At 46.9% G+C, this 12,819-nt stretch overlaps 1 protein-coding gene across 2 annotated transcripts; it reads right to left on the bottom strand.

The window, feature by feature from the left end:
* Positions 1-610: 610 nt before the first annotated feature.
* Positions 611-12,603, bottom strand: Bola1 (bolA family member 1). 2 transcript variants are annotated; one of them, XM_032897702.1, is made up of 3 exons: positions 12,463-12,603; positions 10,390-10,395; positions 611-1,302 (listed from the first exon to the last, which is right to left on the bottom strand). In XM_032897702.1, the coding sequence occupies exon 3, from the start codon at positions 1,297-1,299 to the stop codon at positions 886-888; it is 414 nt and encodes a 137-aa protein (XP_032753593.1). In that variant the 5' UTR covers positions 1,300-1,302; positions 10,390-10,395; positions 12,463-12,603; the 3' UTR covers positions 611-885. The 2 variants fall into 2 exon arrangements, with proteins under 2 accessions (XP_032753593.1, XP_032753592.1); XM_032897701.1 differs by lacking the exons at positions 10,390-10,395; positions 12,463-12,603 and adding an exon at positions 1,573-1,918.
* Between the last annotated feature and the right edge of the window lie 216 nt (positions 12,604-12,819).

The following is a 12,819-nucleotide window of genomic DNA, read 5'->3' as shown; positions in this document are numbered from 1 at the left end:
TGGATTCAAAGGGACCTGCCTGTCTCTGCTCCTAATACTGGTGTGTGTTGCTATACAGTGCTCTGAGGCCTTTAGTAGGTCCAATATAGAAACCATTTATGGTCAGAAGTGGACAAGATCGCACACTCATACATACATACCTTCATTGCTGGGACTCACACAAGCGTGTCAAGTGCCCTGGAACTGAGCCATCTCCTCAGCCCAAGGTATGTTCAACAGTGCTTTTCTCGATGCCCACGTAAAAGGACATTGGATAGCTGCTTTGGGGCATTATCTGAACTTCTCTTGAAAACCTAGCCAATGTTTATTTTGGTTCTGCTTCAAATGCAGGAATTCCCTCTTTTCTGGGTTAATTTTGGAATCTTTGCAAAACCCAAATAGTTCACTTCCTCACAAATCCCTTCTCTAGCCTACAGGTTAGAATGCTTGTAGGGATCTAACAGCTCTGTAAACTTAATGGGCTACCTGAGTTCTAGAAGCATATGACAGTGGGAGGAGTGACTCCCAAAAGTTACCCTGTGACACACAAGTGGGCCGTGGAGTCAAGCAGCACCCACCCCCACAGATACAATAACTTGTAGCTCCAATTTAACAGGTACTAAGAGCACCGTTTGACCTCATGCACCAGCTTCTCTTTTATTATCATGGCCCTTCCCGACTCATCAGGACTGGGCAGCCTTTCTCTAGTCTAGCCCAGGCAGAGTGAGTGGCCGCTCGCTCCCTGGGCTAGCTAAGCTTTCACCAGAAGCTTCTTTGCCTTTGCATGGTGTACATTAGCAGAAAGGGCAGAAGCCCTGGTCCGTACAAATCAAGGAATAAGGTAGTAGTGATAGAGTAGTTTATTCTTAGTCGACCCATTCGATCGTTGTTCTCCCAATCCGGGTATTAAGAGGTCCCTCGAGTTTTCTTGCTTCCACCTAGGCAGGGGGGGCTAATGTCCAACTGTGGGTTCTCTCTCCACTGGGCAGGGGTCTTTGCCTGGATGGCCAGCGCGTGTACGGGCCCAGCCAGCTCCTCCGACAGTGCCTCGTGGACCAACCGGTGCCGTTGCAAGGGGCTCATCCCCTCGAAACGAGAGCTCACCACCGCCACGCGGAAATGCGTTTCGCTGCCTGCTGGGACTGCGTGGCCGCCGCTCTCGTTACGCAGTTCCAGTACCTCAGGGCTCAGGGCTTGCTCCAATTTGGCGCGGATAGCAGCTTCCACTGGCCCGCCAGCCGCCGATCCCGCGCTGCCCCGCGACACACACGCGCGAGTGGCCATGGAGACCATGCACCGGGCCAATCGCGCACTTAGCATCCGCTGCGGAGAGAGGAAGGACACCGGACTGAGTCCACACACCCTCCCCACGCACCCCAGACAAGCACACCCTGGAACCGCCTCTGCTCTGCATGGCGGGTTAACGCGGCTTTTACGCCAGCAGCCGAGGGACTAAGGCGATCGAACCGCCACAGCGCTAGGCACTAAGGGCACTGTGAAAGCAAGGCTGGGAGCTAAAAAATGGAGTATGTACACCTTGGTCTTTCTGGCTGAGTCAGAGCCCTAACGTCTCTCCGAACCCTAGGGTGGTACCTTTGTACTTGTTGCGCAGCCTGCTGCACCGCTGCTAGATCTAACAACCGAATTTCCGGACGTACAGGGTCAACACAAACGCAACGTCAGGAGGCTCGTTAGGGAACGCAGTCCTGGTTACATCTGGCAGGCGGTACTACCCAGAGGGTTTATGGGAATTGTAGTCCCTGATTTTCCTGACCGTAAAATCCTGGGAGGTCGGGAATTAGAGCAATGAAAACAAAAGGGTTTCCTGCAAATTTGAGATGGTTGCACAGATTTTTAGCTTCTTGATCTTATAACTCAAATAGCGTTAGTGCTTTATACATAGTTAATTAAAAGCAAACGTTTCGTGTAGCCCAGGTTGGCCTTTACCACTCTAGAATGCCCATCAGTTCATGATCCTCCTGCCTCTACCTCCCACGTGCTGGGAATACTGTCCTGAGTAACCGACAGAGTGCTTCCTCCATAGCGAAAACAGGATTCCTATGAGATTACAGCGGACCTTGCTCAACTCTAACGAGAATGTCTGCTGGGACAGTGACAGTTTACCTCCCAAGATAATCTGTGCTGCCTGAAGCAGAAAATTCCAGTGAGAAGAAAATGAAGATCCTTACATAGCCCCCTAACAGCTGCGTTAACTTCTTCATTCCCAAGACCCACATGCCTCCTATGTAGGGTCCCAAGCATGTTTTTCCCCATCTTGTAGATCCCTTCATTCCTGAGAGATAGGCTGTCCTTCTCTGTGTGTGCGCGCGCCTAATAGTTTCACCTGTTGAGGTCAGATTCTGCTCTCTCCCTGCCTTCTGTCTCTTTACTCTATGCTCCTAAATCTCCTGGATCTCAATTACTCTATTTTACATTCAAGAAGATAGAAGCCCATTCCATATACTGAACACATAATTATTGTGTGCCAGACCAATGCTGGAGGCACCAGAATAAAGACAGGCCCTGCTCTCAGAGTTTACGAAGCACTAGAGGACTAGTCACAATGTCCATTGTGATCCTGCGTGCTGAGTATACGACGAGACCACACAGTGTACTGCAAACACATTACCCAGACATGGGACCAAAGAAACTCTCAGGAGACTTAGAGCAGTCTAGGAGAAACAAGGAGCCACTTTCTTACCACATTTGGTCGGGATGTGGTAACAATGAAACGAGAGCATGCAACTCCAAGGAATGGCTGAGGAGGTTTTTACTGTGCATATGAGGGAAAACAGCCAGGGCATCTGGAAGAGGCCAGAGCAGGAAGATAAAAGAGCAAACTAAACATGGCCAGCAGACCGAACGGGGCTATGAGAGGAGAGAGAGGAGGGGAGAGGGAGGGATGGAGAGAGAGAGAGAGAGAGAGAGAGAGAGAGAGAGAGAGAGAGAGCGCCAAGAGAAGAACCAAGAGAGCTCATGGCCAAAATGGCAGGGTTATATCCGCATCAGAAGCTGGGAGGGATTATATGGGGATCAGAAGGGAAGCCCCTGGGCTGGAGTAGTTTGGAGGGAGGGTGAGAAGAGCTAAGAGGAGCCATAGGTACTGGTTCTTGCTGCCAGTGTGTACTTTGGTGTAATTGGAACCACAGTTAGCTATTTGTCCCCAGTTTCTTTGGGACCAGACAGTAGCCTTGTCATTGGGCTGTCCTGGATGGAACTCATAATGTATACTAGGCTGGCCTCAGATGCATGGAGATCCGCCTACCTGTGCCTCCCAAGTGTTGGGCTTAAAGGCTAGAGACATACACCACTCTTGGCTAGAGGTGGAGTTTATTAGGAAGAGATGTTAACACTGATTCAGGTGGGGAGATCAACTGAAGCATGGAGGAAAAGGCTAGTGCACACAAGCGTGGTTGTGAGCTTCTCAAGGGAGCTGGCTGCGTCTACATCAGTCTTTATGATTTGGTGGCTTCTGAAGGGTCTTTCTCTAAAGGTTGCTAAGGACTTTAAATGTGATCATAGGGTGGTTTCTGAGATCTATCAGATACAATTACAGCCGATGACATAAAACCTTGTCATGAGGTTTGCACGAATGAGTTGAGATATGCTTTTACTGTAAATATGGTTTTTTGTCTTATTTGTGAGATTTCCAGAAATTTGTAGTTCTACATCATAGAAAAGGCACACAAGGGATATGTATGCTTAGAGTGTAAGCGTGACTCAAGGCTCTTTATCAACCCTTGAAATAACTTTATGTAAAAAGAATACTGCCTCTGTGTGAGCAACCTCCTCAACACAGTTAACTGTAGTGAGACCGGTCACTCCAGAGAAACTTCCAGTACATTCTGAAGTGAGACATGCTTTCCCCTCCCTTCCCAGTCCCCTTTACTTTCTCTGCCTTCCTTTCAGCCTCGAGAACAAAAGCCATGGGGGAAGGGAGAGAGAGGGGGCAAGGGGAGGGAGAGGGAGGGAGGGGAGGGGAGGGAGAGAGAGGGAGGGAGGGAGGAAGAGGGAGAGGGAGGGAGGGGGGTATGGTTGGAGCTCTGGAGCAGAGATGATAATGATACCATCAAGGTTGCAGGAAAGAAATCATTTTCTCCAATGACTAAAGAATTAAAAGGCAGGAAAAGTTCAAAAGTCATGCAAAGCCAAAGTTGGTTTAGTTTTTTGGTTTTTGACACAGGTTGTGTAGCTCTGGGTGTCCCGGAACTCACTCTGTGATCAGACTGGCCTCCCTTGAACCCAAAGATCCACCTGCCTCAGCTTCCCAAGAGCTGGGATCAAAGGTGTGTGTAACCACTGCCGGGTCAAACAGGACAACACTATTGAATTTTTTTAAAAACCAAAACCGAACAAATACCAGGGTAAGCAAACTGTAATCTCAACAGCTGCCCCAAGGGGGAGAGTGGAGACAAGAAGGAAAAATTGCTACGTTGCTTGAGTTAAGCAGGCATGAAGGACAGCCACGCGGTGGAGACTGGAGCTTTAGAGAAAAAGTAAGGGATCCTAAATTGCCAGAAAAAGAAGACCTAGGCGCCGGACAGCATCTAAGAAAGAATAAAGGAAAAGTTGTCCCTCTCTGGGTGGACCCAACTGTCAAATTCCAAGGAAATTCCACTTCCCAAAATTCCAAAAGGCAGAAGGGACAAATGGCTACCTGTGCTGTCAAGTAATGTACCAAAGCATACGGTGGCCTCCAGGCTCCTTTGGGACCTCAAGTGTCTGTTAGCATAGTTCAAAGTCAGCCAGACCCAGCTAGCCCTTCTCATCTCCTCTTACCCTAAGCTCCCTCCAGCTTACAGGCTTCCCTCCCCAGCTACTCTCTCTCTCTCTCTCTCTCTCTCTCTCTCTCTCTCTCTCTCTCTCTCTCTCTCTCGCTCTCTCTCTCTCTCTCTCTCTCTCTCTCTCTCTCTCTCTCTCTCTCTCTCTCTCGCTCTCTCTCTCTCTCTCTCTCTCTCTCTCTCTCTCTCTCTCTCTCTCTCTCTCTCTCTCTCGCTCTGCTCTCGCTCTCTTCGCTCTCTACTCGCTCTCTCTCTCGCTCCTCGCTCTGCTCTGGCTCTCGCTCTCTCGCTCTCTACGCTCTCTGCTCGGGCTCTCTCTCTCTTCTCTCGCTCTCTCTCCTCTCTTCTGCTCTCTCGGCCTCTCGCTCTCTCAAAGTTCTCCCTCTCTCCTCTCATCGCATCCATTTCTCTGCTCTGCTCTTGCTTCTCTCCTCACCAGGTCCAGTCTGCTGCTGGCTGTGTCCAGTCTCCTTCTCTCTCATTTCTATAATAAAGTCCTCCCCATAAACCATACCATGGAGTGGCCATGTGGAACTTCAATTTTTAAAAAGTCTACTTTTAATGATGGTTCTTAAACGCTTTAAATCTCCTTTCTAGCCCAGCACCCACCAGAGGTAGTGGAAAAGAAAGGATAGGGGTGGGGGGAAGTGGACCTGTTTAGCAAGGTTCTTTGGAGCAACTCCAGTCTATGTTGTCAGGAAATGGGCAGTTCAGTTCAGCAGTTAGCAGTGGCAGCTGGCTCCACTCGCAAACGCTTCACGGATTCACCAGCAGTCCAGTTCAGTAGAGTAGGGATAGCAGCAACAGTGGCATGACCTGGCGGGGACAGCCAGGCCTCAGCCTCCACAGGAGTCAGCAGGAGGGGCCAAGGCCAATAGAGAAAGTTCTCAGCTATGCTGCTCTCAGTGAAGATCAGCAAAGACCAAGAAGCATTTAGCTATGCAAGCAAGGCTAGCTCAGCCTCTGTCGCTGTCCATCAGGTCCTTTTTATTCTCCCTCCAAATGTCATGCACATGACCTCCATAAGTGAGTCTGTCTCAGCTGACGTCACTCTGCCAATCGGCCTGAGTCCGCAGAATCGACAAGAAGTTGCAGCACACCACCAGACGGTTTTTGGTGCATTTCTCTCTATGGAGTCCCACAAATGGAGCTCAACCATGCAGTGTAAGACAGACCAATACCTGCCTGTCGTTAGGGAAGAATCCTTCATCGCGTGTCCTTTCACATGTTTGCTTTAGCAGAACATCCTTTTACCTGTGTCTGCTTCCTGTGTTTGCCTTAGCAAAACACCATCCAGCACAACTGACTTTCCAAAGAACCTGTATGTTCCCACTTCAGTCTTGCTTATACAGAACCTCAGGACTGTTTGTGGGGACTGTCCTGGTGTAGATGGGTATATTAGGGATTAAGAGAAGGAAAAAATATCATCTCATTAAAGAGATAGTTATTCAACCAATGTCTAGAGGACGACTTAAGGCGAGCCTGGACTTATCTTCTTTTCCTTCCTTTCTTTCTTTCTTTCTTTCTTTCTTTCTTTCTTTCTTTCTTTCTTTCTTTCTTTCCTGAGACAGGGTTTCTCTGTGTAGTCCTGGCTGTCCTGGAACTTGCTCTGTAGACCAGATTGACCTCAGACTCAGAGATCCACTTGCCTCCCAGTGCTTGAATGAAAGGCTGCACAATCACTGCCTGATGCTGTGCCTGGTTTGCTAAGGGTGGACCTGTCTCACCCAGGGGTGATCCCTTGGCCCAGTGGTTGAATGGCTTAACTGGATTAATTACTTCAGGTTTGGAGTAGCTTTGAACATTAGGGTTCCACCTACAACTGAGATATCGTCTCTTTGACCAGAAGGAACAATTGATAGTGGACAGAAGAGGCAGGGGCCAGATCCTGCTAGATTGTGTATGGATGCCTTCCTTAGACAACTTTCTCTTCAGACCTTAGGTAGCAGCTGAAAGCTAGTTTTAGTTAGAGATGTAACAAGGTGAGACTTTTCCAAGATGTTATATAATTTTAATTTATATATGTTTATATATAATTTTATATAATTTATATATTTATACATCATATATAAGTTAAATTTATATATAACATACACAAAATATAAAAATATATAGAGAGGGCTGGAAAAGTGGCTCAGGGGTTAACAGAATTTTCTGCTCCTCCAGGGGCCTGAGTCCTGTACCCTGCCCACATCAGGCAGCTCACTGCTTCTGGCTGTTGCAGGCATCTTGGTTCACATGCACACAGACATATAATTAGAAAACTCGCATTGGGGGGCGGGGAAGAGGAGGGGAAGAGGGGGAGACCTGGACTATCAAGTCACTCTTCAGTGACAGGGTCCCTGGGGGGGAGGGCTAGGAACTGAGAAGATAAAGAACAGAGAGCTGGGGTTAGCTGATCTTACACAAGCTATGTCTCCTGCCAATCCAGTCCATTAAGTACAACATTTTATATACCATTTGTGGAGGAAAATGGCTAAGGTCCACTGAGTGCTAAATCAGACAACTTTGGCAAAAGAACACAGGATACTTCAGACACATTGGCCTTAGGACTGATAACCACAGTCACTGTCGGGTGGGGACAGGGGAGCCATTTACCCAGGATCTGAAACCTTAACTCCTTAGAGGCCCTGGCTCCAGTGTGGATCAGACCTTACCAAGTCGGCCCAGGCAAGGGCTCAGAACCATGATCCCTTTGACTTTCCTCAGGGCCTCTGAGAAGACCAGGGATCCGTCTGACTTGATATTTTGTTGCAAGAAAGAGAGAGAGAGAGAGAGAGAGAGAGAGAGAGAGAGAGAGAGAGAGAGAGAGTTTTGTGTAGTCTGTGTTGGATGTGCTGGGTTTGGGGGTGGGTGAGGCACTGATAATGTAGACCCAGGTTCGGTGACTTCAACCACAGGACTGGGTTGACAGGCTGGTACCACCATGCTCAGAGCCACTATGCCCTGCCTAGACTTACCGTTTCTTTCATTTGTACACTTACTTTATGCACATTTAAGACATGTTTATATGCTTTTGTTTTGCTAAGCTACTTGGAAATAAATTTTACATACTGTGACACTTCACTTCTAAGTCCTGAGGAAGCAAATATTCTGGTATACAACCATAACACTGATTGTTAGACTCAAGATAGTTAACATGAAATGACATTTTCCTTAATGTCCTGAGACATTTAAGATGTTCAGGAAAATTGCAGTGTTGGCATAATAGCAGGCAATAATATCTCTACCTTTTACATAGATTCACTTACCTTTTGTCCCCTACTCACATCCCTTACATCTCCCGTTTTTTTGAGACAGTCACACTGTGCAGTCCTGACTGGCCTGGAACTCAGTCTGTAGACCAGGCTGGCCTTGAACTCTTGGCGCTCCACCTCTTTTGCATTGTAAGTGCTAGGATTATAGGTCCAAGTCACCACTCCCTGTTTTTCACTGGCAACATTTTGCTAGAACTGTTTTATATTTCTCATTGAATGTGTGTTTAATAATGACAAAACAATCATTTTTGCTGACTCACTTCAGTTAATTGCATTTTAAAACAATTACGTGTCTGAGCGTTCGCCTTACTACATAGAAGTGCCCATCTGCATGCCTGGCCTGAGGAAGCCAGCAGGAGTTGGTGGATCCCCTGAAACTGGAATTACAGACTCTTGTGAGCTACCATGTGGGTACTGGGAACTGAACCCAGGTCCTTTGCAAGAGCAATACTAGCTCTTAATTACTGAGTTATCTCTCCAGCCTCTGGGTACAAACTATTCAACCCCTAACTGCCATATATACCCTCATCTCTCCTCTAAGAGCAGGGACATGGTCCTACAATGCCGTTACACATCTAGCACAACAAAGGTTCCTATTACCTACCTGTGTAATATGCAGCTGGTAACCCAGTTTACCCAATCCTTGCCTTAGCATTCATCATGCTTCTAATATGTCTTCCAAACCCACATTGACAACCGTGCTGGAATGCCTCACTCTCATTCATGAGGGACTTGAGCCAGACTCAGAGTCAGAGGCTCCTTTTCTTTCTTCGCTTCCCTGAATTTTCCCTGTTTATCCCTCCTTTTCAGTCTGAGCTAAGGAGGTAGTAGAAATGGGCAGACACTCTGACCATAAGGCATGGTGAGAGGAAAGCAACCAAGGCTGTGGCGGTAGATTACAAGACAGGAAGTGTAACACCGACTTCTGCTTGTGCATCTCAAGTTAGACAGTACAATCCCTGTATACCCCTCGCCCTGCCATTTGGCCCTCTCTCTCTTCCTGTGGTTTTATTTCTATGGAGGTTCTTAATGATTTACCAATCATTTAAAAATCCAGACATTTTCTTACATAACAACCAGAATGATCAGACACTGTTCCATGACCTTTACCCCAAACTCACCAGTTGCTGTGCTGCTGTCTTGTCACTAATCTGGGCTAGCCTCTCAGTTTAGTCCTTCAGAGCTCTGGGCTAGCCCCTCACTTTAGTATCTCAGAGCTCTGGGCTAGCCCCTCACTTTAGTATCTCAGAGCTCTGGGCTAGCCCCTCACTTTAGTCTTTCAGAACTTTCACTTTTTCTCTTTGGAGAGAGGTTTGGGATGCTGCTCAGGCCAGTATCAAACTCCTGAGTTCAGGATAATCCTCCTGTTTCAGCCTTCTCTGTGTCTGGGACTGTCAGTGGGAACTGGAACCCCAGCTCATTTTAAGCTAGGATTCTTGATTTATGCTGTAAAATAGAATTTAGAACCAGTCAATATGAAATAAAAGTTGAAGTTATTAAGGAAAGTACTTGTGTGTGTGTGTGTATATGTGTGTGTGTGTGTGTTTGTTTTTTGAAAGGTATATGTGTGTGTGTGTGTGTCTGTATATAAATGTGACATGGTTGTGTACCTATAATGCCAGTGCTGGGAAGGGAGAGGCAGGTAGACCTCTGTTAGTTCAGGGCAAGCCAGTCTGGTTTATGTTACAAATCCCAGGCCACCCAGGTCTATACAGTGAGAGACCTTGATCTCTCCCCCTCCCTTTTATTGTTGGATTGATTGATTGATTGAGAGAGTTTTTCTGTATAACGCTGGCTGTCCTAGAACTTGCTATGTAGACAAGCTGGCCTCGAACAGAGATCCATCTGCCTCTGCTTCCTGGGTGTGGAAATTAAAGGTGAGAGACCTTGTCTTAAAAAAAAAGTCGGCTGAACTAAAACTTGCATCCATTCTCACCAGGTACAGGTTATTTTTTTCCAAGCCACACAATATAACAGCAATTTCCATGACGTTTATATAGTATTGGCCATTATAAGGAGTTTAGACTTAAGGTAACTAGATTACAATCAGACATAAGAACTGGGTCTAGTGACATAGGCCTAGAATCCCAGATACTCCAGAGGCTGAGGCAGGAGGATCTCTAATTCAAGGCTTGCCTGGGTTACATAGTGAGTTCAGGCCCAGCCTAGGCAACTAAGTGAGCCCCTGTGTCAAGAACAACAAAGAGTTAGTGATGTGACTCAGTGTTAAAGGACTCAGTGTTAGCTGTGTGACAGGAGGCTTCCTATTGCTGTGATTAAAACACTATGACCAAAACGATTTGGGGAGGAAAGAGTTTATTCTGCTTACACCTCCACATCAAAGGAAGTCAGGACAGGAACTCAAGCAGGACAGGAACCTGGAGACAGGAACTGGTGCAGAGGCCATGGAAGGCGCTGTTTACTGGCTTGCTCCTCAAGACTTACTCAACCTGCTTTCTTATAGAACCCAGGACCACCAGCTCAGGGATAGCACCACCCACAGTGGGCAGGGCCTTCCCCCATCAATCACTAATTAAGAAAATGCTCTACAGGCTTGTCCACAGTCTCGTCTCATAGAGGCGTTTTCTCCATTGACTTTCCTTGCTTTCCGATGACTAGCTTGTGTGTTAGACCTGAGGGGAAAAGCCAATCCCATGACTGTCTAATTAAAGCATATTGTATTTAGAGTTGCACAAGGTAAAAGGGCTTACGACCTTTTTTTTTTTTAGTTTTGGGATTCTCGATCTCCCAATTTTTTTTTTTTTTTCAGAGCTGGGGACCGAACCCAGGGCCTTGTGCTTGCTAGGCAAGCGCTCTACCACTGAGCTAAATCCCCAACCCTGATCACAACCTTTTTAAGATCTAAAACCAAGATCTTGGCGCAGAGGCGACTTATTTGACTCAATGGGACAAAGGGCAGAGGAATAAGAGGCAAAGACATGAGATAGAAGATAAGGGAGGAGGGAAGGAGAACAAGGGAGAGGCAGCAGGGGTGTTTGGTCCAGAGGGATAGAGAGGAGACAGGCGTGGCACGTAAATGGCAGCTTATAAGGTACAGGGGAAACCCTGTGTTAGGATGAAGTGTTTAATTTCAATTGGGCATGTATCCCAGACAGCTCTCTGGATAATTGACTGTCAGAAAGGAGGCATTGAAAATAAGTTCAAGTTCCCATCATGTGGAAGGGGAGCCATCAATGTGTCTGGGAAGACATTTTCCCAAGCAAAAGGGAAATCGTATACCACACAGGTTCAGAGTTTAGCAGGGCAAGAGGGTGGCCAAACATCATGGGGTTACAAGTTCAACTTAGGTTGAAAAACATGGCTTGCAGGATACTTTAGACGGAGAAACTTAACTCTTTTTTTTTCCCTTCTTTTCTTTTTTTTTTTTTTTTTTTCGGAGCTGGGGACCGAACCCAGGGCCTTGTGCTTACTAGGCAAGCGCTTTACCACTGAGCTAAATCCCCAACCCCAGAAACTTAACTCTTAAGGAATGGAGACAGTAACAATGTATAACAATGTGGTTCTTTGACAAAAGTGAGGCTCCTGCTTTGGTTTCACAGTAACCAGCCGGTTCCTCTGGAGAGACACCACACACACATCCTCTCACCCCTGTTAGGGAGCCTGTGACAGTCCAATGTGGTGATACCATCAAAGTCCAATTTAGTGGACCAATGAGTTTCATTGGGTGTTGGGAACAAGCAAAAGAAACGTATTCTAAGGACTACCATTTCCTTTTCAGACTCCATTTAATCATAGGGAGAAACTAAATTCAAGGTCCCACCCCCTAGGGGAGCTGGGGACTTCCCCAAAACCAAATAGCTTCTGTTGTAAATAGTTATCCGAGTCCAGATATCTCAGGGACACCTTGTACGGAGACAGTTGTCTGCGTCCAGCCATCTGAAGGACACCTTCTTCATCTTGCCGTCCCAGGCCTAAGAACGAACCCCCATCCCACCTCTCCAAATGTTTTCTTAATTGTCTATGAACAGGTAAAGACTATAGAACCTGTGTTATCTAAACCAAAGTGCATGAGTTATAAAAATACATAACCTGTTGTGCCTTAATTAACTCCAGGCAGCTGACCTGTTCCCTTCTCCCCACATCACTCTGAGCTCTGGACCTAATGTCTAGGAGAATACATTAAGGATCTTGAAGCCAGGTGCCCTGGATACAGCCCAGTCTCTAATGCTACTCCCTTGTTTAACCCATAATGTCAAAATATAATTGCATAACATCGTGGCTTCCCTCCTCCCCCATCCCCCAGCTTTGTGTTCTCATTCTTTAAAAATGTTGTAAAATTTCCCTTCTCGGACTCTTTCAGATCCTGAATTGCCTGCTTCCCTGGGTGCTCAGAAAATAAAGTTTTCATTTTAAAGCTTCCAGTCTCTAAAGTGAATTTTCTTGTCTTCCACCCTGAACCCAACATTGGGGTTACTTTCGGGAACAGAAATGACTCAGACTGCTGCATCACCAAAGCCTATCCCAGCACGGACAACAGCTCACCAAAGCTGGGAGCCTGGAGCATACTCCACAGCCTACAGGCAGCTCAACAGGTCAGAGAATGTCTTTCCCAAGCGACTCGGTTGGTCTAAACTTTTCAGGTAGCTTGGCTTCTCTGAGAGTCATTCTGAAAGGGCAACGTAAACCCCATTTGTCTCCATTCTAAGGACCAGGCCTAATTTCAAAATGGCTGTAAGGCACCAGCTTCAGGAATAGACCATAAGTCCCACAGAACAGCCTGGGGATAACCACAAAAACGGGGAAATATCTCAGAATGGGCCAGTGCACTGGGCAGTCCTATT

Source organism: Rattus rattus, chromosome 3, assembly GCF_011064425.1.
Source record: "Rattus rattus isolate New Zealand chromosome 3, Rrattus_CSIRO_v1, whole genome shotgun sequence".
In the NCBI taxonomy this organism is placed as follows: Eukaryota; Metazoa; Chordata; class Mammalia; order Rodentia; family Muridae; genus Rattus; species Rattus rattus.
Note: the sequence above shows the minus strand (reverse complement) of the source record. Positions and strands in the feature narration are given on the sequence as shown.